The sequence below is a fragment of the Melopsittacus undulatus genome, chromosome 7, assembly GCF_012275295.1.
Source record: "Melopsittacus undulatus isolate bMelUnd1 chromosome 7, bMelUnd1.mat.Z, whole genome shotgun sequence".
Classification (NCBI taxonomy): domain Eukaryota; kingdom Metazoa; phylum Chordata; class Aves; order Psittaciformes; family Psittaculidae; genus Melopsittacus; species Melopsittacus undulatus.
Genome location: NC_047533.1, coordinates 43300935 through 43318840, shown reverse-complemented (window position 1 = coordinate 43318840; position 17906 = coordinate 43300935). Strand labels below are relative to the sequence as shown.

Sequence of the window (17906 nt, the reverse complement as noted above, 5' to 3'; positions counted from 1 at the left end):
ACGGTGTCCCCCGATGCCCCGGCACGGCCCAGCACCGCGGCCCCAAGCCGCTGGTGGTCTGGCTGAGGGGCCACCCGCGGTGGCGGCGGGCGGAGCGTTGCGCTGGGTACCGCACGGCGGAGGCAGGGCCCCGCAGATGGCCGCAGGTAAGGTCTGCCCCTGCGGCCTGCTGAGCAGTCTGAAATGACTGGGGGTAGCGTGCAAAGGAAAGAATGCCCGCTTCTTTCTTGAGTTTTTACACACAGAGAGAAGGCCTGGAGAGGCGGGTGAGGAGAGGGATTTCTAATTGTGCCTGGGTTCGTGTTTCGGGAGAGAAATGCAGACTTCGTGAAAATCTGCAATCCCTGGAAAAACGGGAGCATTGTCAAAAGTGACTCACCACGTGACTGTTCAGAAACCCCGAATACCACCAGTCTTCTTAAGGTCTGAAAACAAAATGCATTTCTTCCCAAAGTGTGAGTATCACAATAACTGCTACAAGGCAGTCTCTTTCAGCCACTTGAATTGACCAAGGGATGTGAATACCATCAGAGAACTTTGTTGGGGCTCCTCAAGGTGCAGAATTCCCAAGTGGATGAATGGTCAACATCGCCACATCCTGTGCTCACTGGCATCAGGAAGGCAAGGCATGTGTTGAGGGAAAAGAAGGGTGCTGGGGTTTGACTTTTGCAAGCTTACAGCCTTTTTGGGAATGCAGCTGATCAAAAGAAGACTCTCTATTACTTGGACTTCTCTAATCCATCCCAGAAAACTCTATATTAATCTTTTGATTCATTATATCATCCAGAGGCTTTCTCCTTTAATTCATGTCCTTCAATTAATTTCCTGTTAGTGTGGTGAGGCACTGGAATGGGTTGCCCAGGGAGGTTGTGAATGCTCCATCCCTGGCAGTGTTCAAGGCCAGGCTGGACAGAGCCTTGGGTGATATGGTTTAGTGTGAGGTGTTCCTGCCCATGGCAGGGGGGTTGGAACTTGATGATCTTAAGGTCCTTTCCAACCCTAGCTGTTAATTCTATATCATCTTTGTATGTTTAGATTTGAGTTTCACCAAGATGTTTTTCATCTTTATGTTCTTAATATTAGATATGTCAGAGGACAGTTGTAATTCCCAGACTGAAAGAAAAGTAGCATTGATATTACTAACACTGTAGCCCATATACTTCATCATGATCATTCCCACAGCCTCTGTGCAGATGTTGGATAGAAGAGGTGATTGGCACCAAGTACTGTTGCATATTGCATCTGGGAGCCCTTAACAGAAGCAAAAGCCGTCTGCTACCATCTGGGAAAGCTTAGTGAGGAAACAGTGGAACCATGCTAAGGCATTTCTCTCTCTGAGCCAGGTCATGCAGCTGTGTTGGAGGTTTCACATGCTCCACAATGTCAAAGGCACCAGAGCTCTGAGTCACCTGCAAGTCACCAGGCATCTGGCCATGGTCACTGGCTGAGATATTTTTATCATTACGCTCAGCCTAGGTGAGGTGCAGTAGTGTGGGAGAAGTGATCTCAGTGAGGCAGTTGCTAGCCAAGTGAGTACAGTCTAGAAGAGATTTCTTTAGCAGACATCAGAGTAAATTGTGTTTTGTTGAGTGTGTCCCCCGCAAGAGCTGTTGGCAGCTTCCTCTCAGGAAGAAGCAGTGATTCATGCTTCCAGGAGCAGGCTTACGTAGTCCCTGCAGGTTTTTTTCCGGCCAAGTTGGAATAGTCTAGATTCTACATTAGTAATTCATATTACAGTAGCTGCTTGGGAGTCCCTATGTGCAAGGTACTTTACAGGTACAAAGAAAGAGGCAGTCCCTGTTGTAATCTGGAGATGTGAACTAAATGACAGAAATCAAGCAACCTTCTCAGTGTTAGTAGGAGATTCTGGAAAATATGTGACCTGAATGAGTATCTCCAAAGCACAGCAGTAGCATAATTACATATTAATTTATAGTCATTGACAGATTGTAAAAACAAGTATAGTGTCACTTCTGTCAAGAATTTACTAAGTGATTTTATGTTCACATTATTACATTAAGTTATACACAAAATTGCTAGCCTAATGCTGCAGCCTGCTTGAATGCAAAGATCAGAGAAAGGGATCAGCCCATTGTAAAAATCTTTGTTTTCACTTCTTCTCTTCCTAACTAAAGAAGCTATCATTGATAAATGCTTAGAAATGCATATATTCTAAAACTTGCACTCTGTTGAAGACACAATAAACAAATTTATTTCATAGTCATTCTAGCCTGTCAAACAGCATTCATGAAAGAATAAATTGTAAAATAAAGATAATTGTTGATTGTGTAAGCTAGGAAAATATTTAAACATTCAGATTAGGATTTTTTGCTTTTTGTTTAATTTTCTTGCTCTTTCTCACCTCTAAGTCTGTATTTGGCACTGTGAAGAAAGTAGAAGCTTAAACATGTTCAATCCACCAGAAGGTGAGTGTTTTGGCTCAGTGCAGAACTGCCTTGTCTAGAGATATTAAAAGCCATTTTGGTCTGTATAAGAGTAATTGTCTGATTGTGGGGTTTTCACTGGATGGAACTGTAGCTTCAGAATATGGTCCAGCAGAGTCTGATGGGATCCACCTGAGGGGTGACTGAAGCACTCACCTCACTGGCTTTTCAGAACAGGTATTAAGAAACTTTCAGTAAGCAGGTTTTTGGTAACAGGCTTGGTAAAGACACTTTCACTGCCTTCCGTGAAATAGAGCAGCCACTTAGCCAGTGCTGTGTGACACACAGGGTGCATCATGTGCTGTTCCCATGTGACCTGGCACGTCAAGCATGTCATCTTCATGAGAGAGACATGAGACAGGAGAGAAAGAAATAAATCTGTTTTCTAATCATTAGGCTTATTGTTTTCCAGCTGAACCAAGTCTCTTTCTCCATAAAGCTGAATAAAGAGGTCCTAGATGAAACCCATAATGAGCAGTTACTGACTCTGAGATGATTCCTCTAAGCTGAATTAAAATGCAATGTTAAACAATGAAAGAACTGTATGTACTTATCTTGAGATGTTTTAAAAAGAGAAGTGTCTACATAGAGCTGACATAATATGACAGAAATTGAAAGAAGTCATGCATTTACTCATCGCTAACTTTCAGATACACTGATTCTAAAGAAATAGTTTAGCTAAAAATCAAGCAAAAATAAGCAGACTTTTTAGCTGTATATTTTAGCTCTGTTTAGAACATGTTTCAGAGGCAAATAACAAAGAGTAATATTTAAGACCTGAGGAAGTATGGTAGAGGGTGCCTATGACTTCTGCTAACAGTACAGCCATGACTTGCAAGGAGATGCCCAAAGCATTAGCAATCTGCTGGCCACAGTTGCCCCAGTGATGATGTGGGATGACAGTTTTGTTGCTGAATTCCTGCCCTCACTTCTGATACAAATGTATGTCCTGTATATTACTGCACTTTCATGTAGATGCATACTACTGTTTATCATAGTTACCACCAAAAGGTATTAAAGGGCTTGTTCAACCTGGAGAAGTCTCCAAGGAGATCTTAAACTAGCCTTCCAGTGCCTAAAGGGGACCTACCAAAAGCTGGAGAGGGACTTTTTACAAGGCTATGTAGTGACAGGACAAGGTGGAATGGCTTTAAACTGAAAGAGAGGAGACTTAAATTAGACATTAGAGAAAACAATCTTCACCTTGAGGGTGGTGAGACACTGGCATAGGTTACCCAGAGAAGCTGTAGGTGACCCATCCCTTTCAGTGTTCAAGGCCAGATTGGACAGGGCTTGGAGCAACCTGTTCTAGTGGAAGGTGTCCCTGGCAGTAGCAGTGGAGTTGGAATTAGAGGATCTTTGTGTTACCCTGGAATCCAAACCATTTTATGATTCTGTGAAAATATCAATTATGATTTTTGTGTGTGTGTGTGTAGAAAGCCTTTTTGCATTCATCTAATGTAGAATGGAGTTCAAGGTGAACTACATCAGCATGGATTTAATGACCAGAGTGCAACCAGAAATAGGAAGTCCCACAGCAGAATTTGCCACTGAAAATCTGGGACATGGGGCTTTCCAGCAAGACTTTGGATGGAGTCCTGGACCAGGAGGCTTAGACATTCAGTTTAACAATGTCAACAACTCTGTTGCAGAGAAGAACAAAACCAGGTTTTAAACAAGTGTATGAACATCCATAGGTATGTGCACATGTAAGTATGTAAGGTATGAACATGTCATGTATGTAAGTACAGTAGCGATTTCAGTGGACTGTAAATACCAACTGCCTTCACACAATCCATTTATCACTGTATTTCTAGGTATTTATATTGTAGTGATTAAAAGGAGTCATCTCTTTTCTGGTCTGTTTTTAACACCAAAGGCTGCTGAAAATTAATGTTTCATTACATCAGTATTTCACAGTAATTTTGAAACAATTATCTTGAATATTTTTCTTTAAACTATCTTTCATTTTCAGCTAACTGTATTTGCTGTGTAAAAAGACAGTGAAGCTGCTTATCTATATTAAGGCAGCACCTCTGTGGCACTGTTCCGGGGCTGGGAAAAGTTGCTGCAGCAACAGCTCAAGTTATGTAATACTCAGTTCCACGATGGATGAGTAAGCCAGTTTGCAGGGGGCTGCAATCCCGAGCTCTCCACTCCTGTCAGTTTCTGCCCCTGCTTGCAAAATGGAATGCATTTTATAATAGGTTTTATAATTCTCTGTTGAGAGTAATTTAGACTTGCTCTGCTAACTAGTAATAATGGCAATATGGAGAGAGAATAATTCTAGACATACTTGGTATCACTTTGTACTTCGCATGTTTTAAGTGGCAGTAAAAATTGGATTTTGTTTATTTTACAGAATCTGAAATGTTGCTGAAACAGTGCAAAGTGTAGCAAGACTTAACCTGTGTTCATGTGACTTACTGTGCATCACCACGCTAAGCAGTAAGTCATTAGTGAGCGCCATGGATTAACAAACTTTTTGTTAAATCTTCAGAGCTTACGTACCTGTTCTGGCCTCTGGCTTGTTCCTGTGGTTCCTCCAAAGCCTAGTTCTGACAACAAAGCTTTTGGAATATTTTGGACTTGTGCATTCAGGGGGGAAGGGAAGCAGCTATAACAGAATTCAGATTTCATCCAGGTCCTAGTGACAGGGAGGCAAAGTGTGACTTGGAAGACTTGACTTTTAGCCCAGCCTATCCTGGCTGTAAGACCTAATCCCTGCTTTCTCAGGAGAGAATCTTCTGAGAAATTTACATGCTATGAAACACAGGAATACTTACCTGAGCATTCAGATATTCCAGGTTTTGAATGACCTTTTTATGGTTTAGTGGTGGACTTGGCAGTGCTAGGTTAACAGCTGGACTTGATGATCTTAGAAGTCTCTTCCAACGTAAATTATTCCATGATTTTTATATGCCACACTTTTATTTCCTGTATTTCCTAGAAGAGGTGAGGGCTGTAAACATCTTGCTGCAAATGGTCTTTTCTTGCCAGATAGTATGGCTTTTTTCTTTATATCTGCTCAACCTTTGCACAACATTTTTGCTGTTCTTTAAGAAATACAATCCAGTGCATATTTCTGGAGCTGAATACCTATATTCTAATTTGCACTGACTACTATGTCAACCAGGATGTCTTTCATCGTGTTCAGCCACACCCTGCTATTCACTTCCCTTTTGCTGTACTGTCATCTCCATGCCCTCACTCTTTGGTCCTTCAGCTTTGCTTGCATGGGTTGATCTTTTAATGACTGGGGGCATTTGGTGATGATGGTGGAAGAATCAAAAGCTGCAAGAATACCCAAGCTGAAAGGTTTATACTGGGTATTCCATCTCACAGATGAAGTGGCTGAAAGCCTTCAAAATGGCAATGCCTTCTGAGAATAGACCTGGAGACAGTCAGCTGAGCACTACAGGATTCAAGCTGGGGTCACAGAGGGAGCAGCTGATCAAATTATCAGGTCAGTAGAAAGTCATCTTTCGATTTTTATTTTAGAAAGAAATCAGCTTCTCCAACCATGGAAAGGTTTGCTCTAAAGCACCAGCATGTTCACCACCTCCTTTGCTGCTACTGGGTGTTGAGTCTGCAGTCAGCTATTGTAATAGTCTGTTACAGCTATTGCCATGATCCCCATTCTCCATGTCATGTGTCTGAGTTTTCTGGAAGAACAGGAAGCTGTTTTAATTCTGCTACCTGTGTGGTTAAAACAGCATTTGGAGTTGGATTCTCTTGGTGGTTGCATGGTGGTGTTGACCTGCTGCTGGGAAAAAGCACACAAACAGCCCTTCCCCTCAAATTAAACAAAGCTCCAAATGACACACACACACCCTAGTACTGTGGCATTGTTTAATTATTTTTTTGTGAATGAAGTAGATCATTGTAGAGAAATGAGTAAAAATAGGCACCTTCCAAGCAGTGCTACCTTAATAAAAAGAATCATTGGATCGGAAAGGACCTTAAAGCTCATCTAGTTCCAGCCCCTTTGCCATGGACAGGGACACCTTCCACTAGACCAGGTTGCCCCATCCATCTTGGCCTTGAACACTGACAGGGTGGAGCATTCAACACTGTTTTGCGCAACCTGCTCCAGTGCCTTACCACCCTCACAGTAAAGAACTTCTCTCTGAATTTTCCCTGTTTAAGTTTTAACCCATTACCCCTTGTCCTGTCACTACAGTCCCTAATGAATAATCCCTCCCCAGCATCCTGATAAGTCCCCTTCAGATACTGGAAGGCTGCTATGAGGTCTCCATGCAGCCTTCTCCAGGCTGAACAGCCCCAGCTTTCTCAGCCTGTCTTCATATGGGAGGTGCTCCAGTCCACTGATCATCCTCGTGGCCCTCCTCTGGACTTGTTCCAACAGTTCCATGTCCTTTTTATGTTGAGGACACCAGAACTGTACACAGTACTCCAAGTGGGGTCTCACAAGAGCAGAGTGGTAGAATCACCCCCTTCGACCTGCTGGTCACACTCCTTATGTGTGTTTACGCGGGTGCTTACTACTGTGGACACACGAGTCAGCGCCCGCTGTACTCGCATGGGCACTGCATGGGCCCTCTCAGCACCTCCCCCACCAACGTCTCCAACCGCCGCACCCCAACGCGAGGCAGGCTCTGTCCCTTTAAGCGGGCCCCCTGCGCCTTACCACGTGCTGGGGGCGGGGCACGAGCGCAGCTCACCCAATGGGGGACGCTTGAGGGGCGCGGCGCGCTCGCTGTCCCAGTCTCCGTTGCCGTCGCGCGGCGGCTGGCGGGGTGTCTGTGGCGAGCAGTGCCAGTCCGGCGGGAGGGCGGGCGGCTGTCAGCGCCGCCGGGCGGCCGCGGTGGGCGGGCTCGGCCCCTCGGTCAGGTGACGGGCGGCCGCCGGGAGCGGCGCAGCTGAGCGGCGCGGCGCTCCAGTCACCTCACCTCGCTTCCCCTCGCCTCGCCTCCGCGCAATGCTGGGTGGCTCCGCGGCGGCGGGGATGCGGCCGCCGCCGCTCGCCGCCCTCTGAACCGCTGCGAGACGCGCGGTGGGGCCCCCGCCGGGCAGGACGGCGGCAGCAGCATGGCCCCTACACTGCTCCAGAAGCTGTTCAACAAAAGGGGCGGTGGCGCGGCGGCCCCCCATGGCCGCGCTCCGGGGGAGGGGCCCGCCTTCAGGTGAGCGGCGGGGGCAGGGCGGGTCCAGGCTCGCCGGAGCCCCTGCACACGGGCCTTGGGGGACCTCCTCGAAGGGGCGGCTGAGGATATCGCTGTCCCCTGCCTCCAGGCTGAGGGGCCGCTGCCCCCCGGGACTCCCGCTGCGAAGTTTCCGCAGGGGCTGGGGGAGCGACCGGCGAGGAGGGAGCACCCCGGGTGGTGATGGGGCGGCTCCTTCTGCCAAAGAGATCCCTCTTTGGATCTCTCAGCCATTTTATATTCGAGCTGGAAGTGTCACGCTCGGGGTCGGGGGGCGCGCTCAGTGGGGGACACCGGGCGGAGGCGCCAGGCCTTCTCTTACCTTGCGTTTGTACGGGATTACTGTGATAACTCGTGCTCAGGTCTCGCTCATCAGCGAGATGGAAAAAACAAAAATGGCTTGATTGTTGTGACCTAAATACACGTGCCTAGTCTGATGACCCGCTGAGCACTGGGCACCTTCCACTGCTCTCCCTGCTCGCGATAGAGCAAATGCTTAAAGGTGAGATCTAGTCACTATTGCTACTTTAGGGCTTGAATATGTAATCTTTATATAATACTGAATTATTACTGTTTTCTCAGCCCTCGGGAACAGCATTTTGGTTTGAGGCTTTGTTACTTTTAGCATCTGTTCTGTGCACAAGACCAAACTGGTCCTGGTGAGCACAGTGACCATCACATGCATGTCCAGTAGCCTCTGTGTCTGTTTTTTCTGTTCGGCATGAGTTGACGGATCTTGTGATCAGATAGTATATGAGATTGAATTGGAATGTGGGCTTTCTATACTGAAACTATAAGAATGGTAAGGGAAGGAGAAGAGTGAAAATTATCTTGATCCACATAGTGCCAAGTACAAAAGATGACAGTCATTGAACCCTTATGATTTCAAAGATGGTCTGTGTGGGCCATGGCCATATGCTTAGCCAAAGCTGGAAGATCTTCATGAAAAATGGAGTAACAGCAAAATGGCATTAAGATATTTGGGTTATGAGGCAATTCATTTGAAAGTGGTAGTCCCAGTGCTAGTGCTGCGTTCATATAGGAAACAGGGCTGGTGAATTTCAGGAGGCTATAGTCTATGTGTTGTGCTTGCTAGTTACTTTTTGAAGTACTTCCCTTGTGACTTAAATAGTCTCTTTAATTGAGAGAAAACATATTTTCCACATTTAAACTGAGTAACAATTCCTGACTAACAAACATTTTGCCATATACTTAAAATCTTACCAAGTACTCTGTATCAGAGAGCAATGCTGCGAGTTCTAGTTTTAGGTTTTTCAGATTTGTCAAGGATCTCCATGAAGGCCAAATTCCTTGTACAGTGTGTCCCCCCATTAAAATCAGTAGGATTGCTCCATCTGGAGTATTTTGTGATTGTATTAATTTTCTTCCCGTTCCTTGGGTAAGATATTCAACACTTGGTTTTCAGTTTAAATAACATCTAATGATGTGACACTTCAAAAAACCCTGTTATAATTAAAATACTATTGTAGAAACTGATCATGCTTTTTATCCCACTATTTTCTCCCCATTCCCTTGCTATCTGGTTTGTTTGTTGGTTGGTTTGTGTTTTTTGTTGGTTTTTTTTTTTGCAAATTTGATATAGCTATTTGAACCATTTTGCATATGTTTGGGTTTTTTAACCTGTTAATACTGCATTAAGCTTCTTCCTTATGACTTCTTCCTCTGAATATGTTGCAGTTCTTTTTCTTGTGATCTGTTCATGACCTGCAGGAGCATACTTACAGGGTCTTGGAAGCTCATCTGTAGTGTTTGTAATACACTTTCTGTTGAACAGTAATCTCTTGAATGGAGAGATGTGATTGATTTTAAGTAAAATCAAAGGCTTGATCCTTTGGTAGCTTCTGTTTTAAGCATATGCTGCTGGTCACTTTTAGAGGCTAAGTGGCAGGATCATTTTCTGATCTAATGACAAGCTTATATTTTTAGGGATTTTAGTTAGTTTTATTCCCTCTCTTTGGGTTAGTGAGATTCTCCTCTACATTCAGTATGCCTTGCTGTGTATAGCTCTCTTGAGTGGCCCTGTAAGACCAGTAACACTGTATCCTTGGACTTTGAATTGTCATGGAAGTCTGGAAAGTTTAAGTGTATTCAAGCATCATCCTTACAATAGCAAAATTGCCAACAATCTTTTTAGTAGATATTAACAACTCAAATAAGACAGCTTTTTTTTAGTATGCTGGTAGAAAGCTTTAAATTTTCCAGTCTTCCCAGGAACACCAGGAGAAATTCTGTTGCAAAGGGCCATCAACCAGGCTTGAGGTTTGCCTGTAACAAGTACTGCAGGTGGTTGTTCTGTTGCCTTCTCTGCTTTGACATCTTGACCAAATGTTGGTGCTGCTTCCTCTCTGGTTCTGAAGAAAGCAGAAAGCTCTAAGGTTCATGTTGCTTATTGGGATGAGCTGGCATAGGCTCAAAGAGAGACATGGTGCCTATAACTGAATGTGAAGCCACAGGAAATTGTTTCTTGAGTAAATGAGCATACCATCTTAATTTGGATTAGGAGTGCTCTTTTAAAGAAAACCTCTCAATTGTCTCTACTTACTGAATTTTGGCTTATGTAGCCAAGTGGCTTCAGTATGTAAACTTGATTCGTATTGAAATGAAATGAATGAAATAATTAGAAGGTGTGCTCCAACTACTAATGGACATTCAGTCCCTGGGACCAGACTATGGCTGGTCAGAAGCAGTACTCCAGTGTGGTGGGTCACGTCCTTAGCACCAATTAATAGGTCCTTAGCGCTGTGGTTCTTGTCTTGTTGGGCTGTGTTAATATAAACACAAGCCTTACTTGCTGGTGAGGAGAAAGTAAATATGAGGTGTAGATGTTAACATAGAGCTATTTAGATACTAGGACTTTTTACTGGCCTGTACCTCCTTCAAAATAATGAAAGTATGAAATGGTTGTAGTTAGACTGGTAGAATATCTTTTTTTTTTTTTTTAAGAGAAATTTTAAACCAGCTGGAGAGCGGATGGGTATTAGTGACATGATACTGTATTTGTTCTAAGCAGTTTTATACACAGATCTTCAGTTTCTAGTTTCTGTTACTACTGCTTTTTGCTTCCTTTAACTGAAAATATCTATATATGTGTTTGTGTATGTAAGTGTATAATGCACACATACAAATATATATGTATACACCCACCTTTCAACTGAGGCATGTGAGTGACTGTAGTTCAGTGTATTTCTTTGTAGCCTCTAACACAGAAAATCCAAAATACTTGGTCAGAAATGTGCATTTATGTGGCTAAATTCCCCTAATATTTCTTATTTCTTTATCAAATGTTACTTCCCCTACAAGATTGATTTAGAGTAGTTTCTACAGGTTTTTGGAATGCTACCAGGATTATGTGCTCAGCAGAATGGTATCTATTAATGCAAAAATAAAGCATCCTACTCCCCATGAATGTTTAATTTTAGGGATTAAGTAGAGTATTTTATAAGCACACAGTATCTAAAGACTAGAATGTCTCAAGTCCTAAGCACGTATTTTACTGAGGTGCTGGGTGGTGGCTTGAAGGAAATGGATATAGGTTGCAGGTAGTTTGGTTGTACTTAAATTTATAGCAGTTCTTCTGTGTCCTGGTTTCAGCTATAACAGTTTTTTTTTTTTTTATTCCTAGCATCTGGTGCAGTGCTGTGTTTTTGCTTTAGTTTCGGAACAGTGCTGATAGCACACAGATGTTTTAGCTGTTGCTAAGTAGTGTTACCTGGAACAAGGACTTTACAGTCGCACGCTCTGCCAGTGAGGAGGGACACAAGAAGTGGGGAAGGAGCAGAGACAGCACACCAGACCCAAACTAGCCAAAGAGGTGTTCCATACCACAGCACATCATGCCCAGTGTATAAACTGGTGGAAGTTACCTGGAAGGCCCAGATCGCTGCTTGGGTTGGGCTGGGTATTGGTCAGCAGGTGGTGAGCACTTGCATTGTGCATCACTTGTGTTTTCTAAGTTTTCATTTTTAAACTTTTTTTCTTCCTATTGTTATTATTATCCATATTGTTTATTGTTGGTATTATTTCTATTATTATATTTTTACTTAATTGCAATTATTAAGCTGTTCTTATCCAAACCCATGGATTTTATATTGTTCTGATTCTTTTTCTCAACCTACAGCATGGAAAGGAGTGAGTGGCTCCATGGTACTTAGTGGCTGAGTTAAAACCATGGCACTGTAATTGTGTTTACCTGACTATAGAATGAGACTTCACATCAGTGTGTTTCTGATCCTTTCAACATGAAAGATTGACATTACCCTTAAACTGAGGGCTCAGGCTTCACACTAATTTTGGTCTTTGATTCTTACTTTTTTTTAATGACATGCCTATATCCAGGGAAGTAAGAGTGGAAAGAAATACCTTGGAGTTTCTGGAAGACAGTGTTTTCATTGCTGAATGTGTCATTTCTGCTTTGCAGCCTCTGATGGAATTTCTTTGGTATTGGTATGTTTAGTGAAGGAGTGTTGTAAAACAGGGAATAACTTCATTTTATGTGGATTCTATATAAAAAAAAAAGTTTGTGTTATTTCAGCTGTGTTTGAAACTCACAAATGGGCTGTTTCTTCAGCATTGAGTATCAGCTGCTTCTTCTGGTGTCTATAATAGAGCGGATATCATGTTGTAAATGCAGGATATCTATCTTGTAACAGTTTGTTAGCTTTGGTGTATGAGATCATTTGTTTGGCAGCTGATACTAGTAATTCCTTTGGTCATAGTGCTGAAATGCTTGGTGAGATCCTATTTGCTAAGCATTATTTCACAGCATTTATTACCAGCCTGGCAGTGTTCCACCTTCTGAAAAAGGAAAGAAAGCGGTAGTGAGCTTTGAGTCTGCTTGCTTGTCAGTTATATCTTTGTTAGAATGAAACACTCCTCAGCAAATTCTTGTAGCCTAATTGGGCTTCTCTTGAGCTTCTTGCAGCTTTGTAGGCATCCACACAACAGGAACACTACTGAGCACTCGTTCATTTTCATACACGGAAATATCATTAAACATCTGGCTGTAAACCCTTCAAAAAGTATTTGGAAGAAAAAGCATTACTTTATATGCTGTACAAAGGGCAATGCAGCCCAGGGCCAGATCTGAGCATGGGGGCAAGGAAATTTAAACAGCAGGTCTAAGCCACATGTCTCTTCACTGACAGCTGAAGGTGAGCCTTAAGGTGCAGTATAATACCTCCGCTCTCGCATTAGCCTTTCCTCAGTCAGTAGAAAGAGAGTAAGTTCTGCGGAGATTTATTATACTGTCAAGAAAACAACTTAGAGATTAAGTGATTGAAAGTATGGTAGAAACCACATTTCCAGCCTGGAGCTGTTTTAAAGGAAAACAAGCAAATTCCAAGTCCTTCAGCTTCGGAGCTTTACGGGAACCAATACCCTTCTTCTCTTTAAGTTGTTTGGATTTTCCCTCCCCTACACACTTCTACATTTCTGTCACTGAACAACCTGTTGGTTTCCTCTAGTTTTGCTTTGAGACTAACTCATTCTCTCTTAAAATTGCAAGAGACATCCCTTTGCCTTCCCATATGGCTTAAAAAACCTGTGTGGAAATGCATGAGTTATTGATGTGGTGAGAAAGATGGATGTACTTTGGTTATTTCTTTTAATTCCATTAAAAATACATTCTTGTTTGGTCAAATTAGTTTTGCCAGGGGGTTATTTCTGTTTTACAAGTAACTTATCCATGTGGCATAACCAGCTAGAAGTGTTATTTCTTACTGTTTAAATTGTTGTGCAGTTGGACAGTGCTTGTTTCATTATTCTTGGGGTAGTTTTGCTCTTTACATGTCCAGAACTGAGTGAGTACTCTACAAGTACTACACTCAGGAGAAAGTGATTTGGGAATAGTAGTGACAGAAAGCCTTGGAGCTTCCTTCCCTTGTCAGAAGCACATCTTGAAGCACAATACACTACAATCTAAAGTAGTGATGCTAATACCATAGGAAAACACTTGTCTGTTGACATAAATGGACATAAGAATACAGAGCTGCTTGGGGCTGAAAAGTGTGGACATTCATTCATAAAAGCAGAATTCATAGAGAAACTTTTTAAAAGCTGATGCGGAGCTGTATTGTCAGTAGAGGTTAGCTTCATACAAACTTACGTAAATATTGTAACTTCTTATGTGGGCTTAGTTGAAGTAGCAGAATAGCTCTATTAGAACTTGAAAGGAGAATGGAAGAGGTTTGACAAAAATGTTGTAATCATTGTCAAAATAGGATGGCATGATGACTGTTGTGGGATGTAGGTGTTTCAGTACATGGTAATAGCCTTTATCTGTATCTTTGGTCTGAGCAGTGAGTAGCAACAAGCTAAAAGCCCAGAGAGTGTAGATGTGACAACATAGCTGGAGTCAAAAGGGCTAGAAAATGCAGTAGTTGTTTTCATAAAGTCAGTTTATTACTGGTTCTGGCATTTCAGTAATATTGAAGCTGCTGAGGACTTCTTTTGTGAAAACAATTATTTGGATTAATACTGACTACATGTGCTGCAAAGCCTGGTGACATACCCTTTCCTTTAAGTATTCCTGCTGACACTGGCAATTGTGTGCTTTCATCTGTAATCTACTTTGCATCTTAGTGATGTTCAGGCATGGCTTCTGAAGAGTCAATTTTAGAGCCATGTGTTTTATATTTGTCAATAGTTGTTTCTACCAAGTACCCTCTTAATGTAAAAGCACACTGTTGTCTTGCATGCTGCTAGACAGTGGTGCAAGAATGTTCTTATGCTACCCTAATTATCAGTATTTGCTATGTGAAGGTTTCCATGGGTACACTTGTTAGGCAGAAGATGAAGAATGAAGTTCTGTAGGATGGTGGTTAACAGGCTTGCTAGAGAGAATAAGTGAGAAAAGGAGGACTTTGAATTGGGTACCTCTTGTATGAGGACAGCAGATGTCTGCACCTTTGCATGCACTTTGCACAGTGTCAGATTACTACTGATCTAACAGGCATGGATGTGGTTGTTCACCTTTGCCTGTCATGAATCAGCTCCTCTGTATGCTCTGCCTCTACTTCTTAATCTGCAGGCTGGCTCAGGTGGTTCTCCATCCTGCTTTCTCCTGACATTAACAGTGCTTGCTGCCTTTCTTGCCTCACTCCATTTGCCCTATTTGTATGGGTTTGTTGCTCAAATACTGTAGTAGTGTCATTTTTGTATGTTGAAGATTGAGGTCACAAGACAAGCTCCTGTGCCGGCTGCCAGACAAAGCATTCTTCTGAGGCACTGAGAGGACTAGCTTAGGAGTTTCATTAATGGTGCCTGTGCCTTCTCCACTACAGTTAGGGCAAGTATGGGTGCTTATTTATTTATTTGTTTGTTTGTTTATTTATTTATTTTTACATGACCAGCAGCCAAAATGTGTCTTGTCAGTCAGCACAATTCCTCGATATTGGTGAGATTCTTTGAATTGCACAGATAAATGAGCATGAGGGCTTTACATCACACTTGCTGCTGCTAAAACTGACTCATGATTTTCCTTCCGTAGACTGTGCTGAAGTGAAATTTGAGCCATGTGTGATGTAATTGCTGAATCAGTATGGAGCTTTCTCTGCAGCATGCTCTCAGCACCGTGCAATGCACTTCAACTTTTCTCCTTCAAGGTGCTCACTGGAGTTTCACACCTGCTAAAGAAATCAGCTGTTTAAAGTAAACAATCTGAGAATATTTACTTTTCTAAGGGATGTGCTAACAGGCTGAATTTGGTATTAGGGCTTTTAGATTCCTAATTTGAACACTCTAGTATTTTATAATTAAGTCAAGAAGATTCTGACAATAACTGTTAGATTTTATTGTCAGTAAATTTACTGAGTTTTATGAAAGACATCTGTGGCTTGAATGAACTCAGTGCTCTAGATTTTGAGTCTTTGCGCTGAATTCTGAGTCTGGATATTATCCAGCACCTGAAATTGCTCAGCTTTTGGGGCTGGGTATCTGAATGCACAGAAAATCTGAGCAGAGTCTATTAGAAGATGTTTTTGAAGGAAACCCCAGAGAGCATGATCTGCAAATTGGTGAATACATAGTTATAAGCAGGTTATTCTTAAATTTATATTCTTTCTCCACCTTACAGATCTTAGTATAATGTTGTAATGTTAAAGCCTTCTGTGATCTGAGAAAGACAGTTACTGAAGTTTTTAAAAATATGCAGCTCAAAGGAATTACTTTATATTCAGACAAATTTTTGTGTCTTCTGCGTGGACACGAGAGCTCGTTCAGCTGTTGCTGATCAGTTGAGTGCTTGTATCTTTCATCGTTTCTTGCCTTTCCTTTCATGTTCCCACAAAATGACCTTCTAAAATCTTCACATTGAACACTCAGTTCCCTAACTTGTAGTCTAAAATGTGTTCTGATTCTTGTGACCGATCCTACTACAAGAAAGGTCATGTGTCTTTTGCTTCTGAAATCCTGGCTTGTTTAACATGACTGGGTTAAATAAGCTGAGCAGAGACCTGTTAACTTACTGGAAAGAAAGGTTGGTAACTTCTAGTGCAAGCAACAAGGAAGAAGTGTATTAAGTGCAGAAACCACTTTCCTCAGCTGTACAGCAGTGGGGTTTGTGTGTTAAGGCTCTTGTCTTGGCAGACGGCAGCAATGGTGCAAAATGCTACTGCATTCTCCTATGCTTTGCTGTAATAGGTTATTGGCTGGACATTTGTCACCTCCACGATAGTGCTGATCATGTGTTTGTAAAGGTATAGAACCAGCTATTGCAGTAGTTTGTGTGAAGCTGTCAGGTTGCATGCAGAATTGGTTACAGAGGTCTCGTGTTCTTGTCCTCAGCTGTGATGAGAAAATTGGAATAAAGAGCTGTGAATTGATAACCACTTCAGTTCACTTGGCAGACAACTATGGTGACATGCATCTGAGTTCTTACTTGATCTTGGCTTCTAGCCTGGAGGAAGGTTGCTCTCACATGGTAGCCAGCTGAAGCAGCTTCAGGAGTGCCAACCTCTGCCTCATCAACTGTTAGAAGAGTTTCTAAATCACTTCAAGTTAGAATTGGGTAAATTAACCACCTCTGATTAGAAAAATATTTTACATCTGGCTATAGATAAAAAACATGCTTACTGAGCGCTAGATGATCTCCCATATGCTTCCAAGTTCTAGAGTAGATAAGTCACACCTGACATGTTGGTCATCCACTGTGGATTAGATCAGACTACAGCTTCATTTGAGTACTAAACTTCTTGTGTTCGGAAGTTCCTGTGTGCAGGCTTACAGACAAGAATGTTAGGGTGTGCTTTTGAATGGAACTAGGAAAATAATGTATATTTAAAAGCTAGCTTTCTGTTTGTCACTTGGTGACACATGGTAGCTATGCAATGCCTATGTACAGCTGAACTGGATAACGGGTCCAGGAGGAGGTATGTAATGAGGAGGAAAATGAGAACAGAACATTGTATTTTGCAACAGACATGTTTTGTTTTTTTTTTCAGAGTAATCAGTTAACTCATTGAAGCTCTGGACAGACTGATACTACATCTGCCTGATTTCTTTGTTTTTAAGCAAAAACAACCTGGGTGGAATGTCAAATATAACTTTAATCTCTGAATTAAACTTTTAGTGCTTAAAGAAATAACTGCATATTTGTATTAAAATCTGATGTTGTAATGTGAACTAGAAATCTAATTGAAGCAATGGCTTTATGTTTGCATTACGGAAGCATTAAAAGTTGGATAGAGTATAGACTTTGGGTTATATCCTTGGGCCCTGTTTTGACTAGAAAGTGAGAGTTTCGTTTGTTTTTTAATGAAGTTGACCTGAATCTGTGATTAAGAAGACTCCCAGTGAGTCTGCTCTGGTAGATTGCATTGCGGGAGAGAGTCAGGTCCATTATAAACAACTTTCTTATGCAGTGTTTTACTGGGGAACGTGGGAAGAACTTCACCAATTCTTGCCTTCTCATGAGGAGCAAGGTTCCTAATTTGTCTAAACAGGTAATTGCTACATAAACTTGCTGACTGACATTTTAGTTTGTTTCTATCACTGAATCTTCAGTGTGTGAAGCATTTTCCTAGTTGCAAGGTTGTAACTGTCTCTTTTTCTGTGACTTTTATTGTCCAGGTATTTCATGATTGCTGGACTGCTGCTTGGCAGCCAAATTTTGGCATGTTACTGGGTGTGGTCAACTGTAATTATGTATAAACCTGGCTGTATAAACTTTTAGGTCTAATAAAATACCAGTATTTATTAGAAAATGCTTAGGATCTTATGTGAGCAGTCAGAGCAGTTGGCCTGCTTTACGGAGGAGGCTATTTCATAACTTAATGACTAT

General features: G+C 42.2%; 1 protein-coding gene across 2 annotated transcripts in view; it reads left to right on the top strand.

Moving 5' to 3' along the window:
* Positions 1-7487: 7487 nt before the first annotated feature.
* Positions 7488-17906, top strand: part of FNIP2 (folliculin interacting protein 2) — a 51158-nt gene continuing 40739 nt past the window's right edge. For both annotated transcript variants that reach the window (XM_034064631.1, XM_034064630.1), the window contains exon 1: positions 7488-7591. In XM_034064631.1, coding sequence (XP_033920522.1) covers positions 7497-7591 — 95 coding nt within the window. In that variant the 5' untranslated portion in view covers positions 7488-7496. The remainder of the gene's footprint in view (positions 7592-17906) is intronic.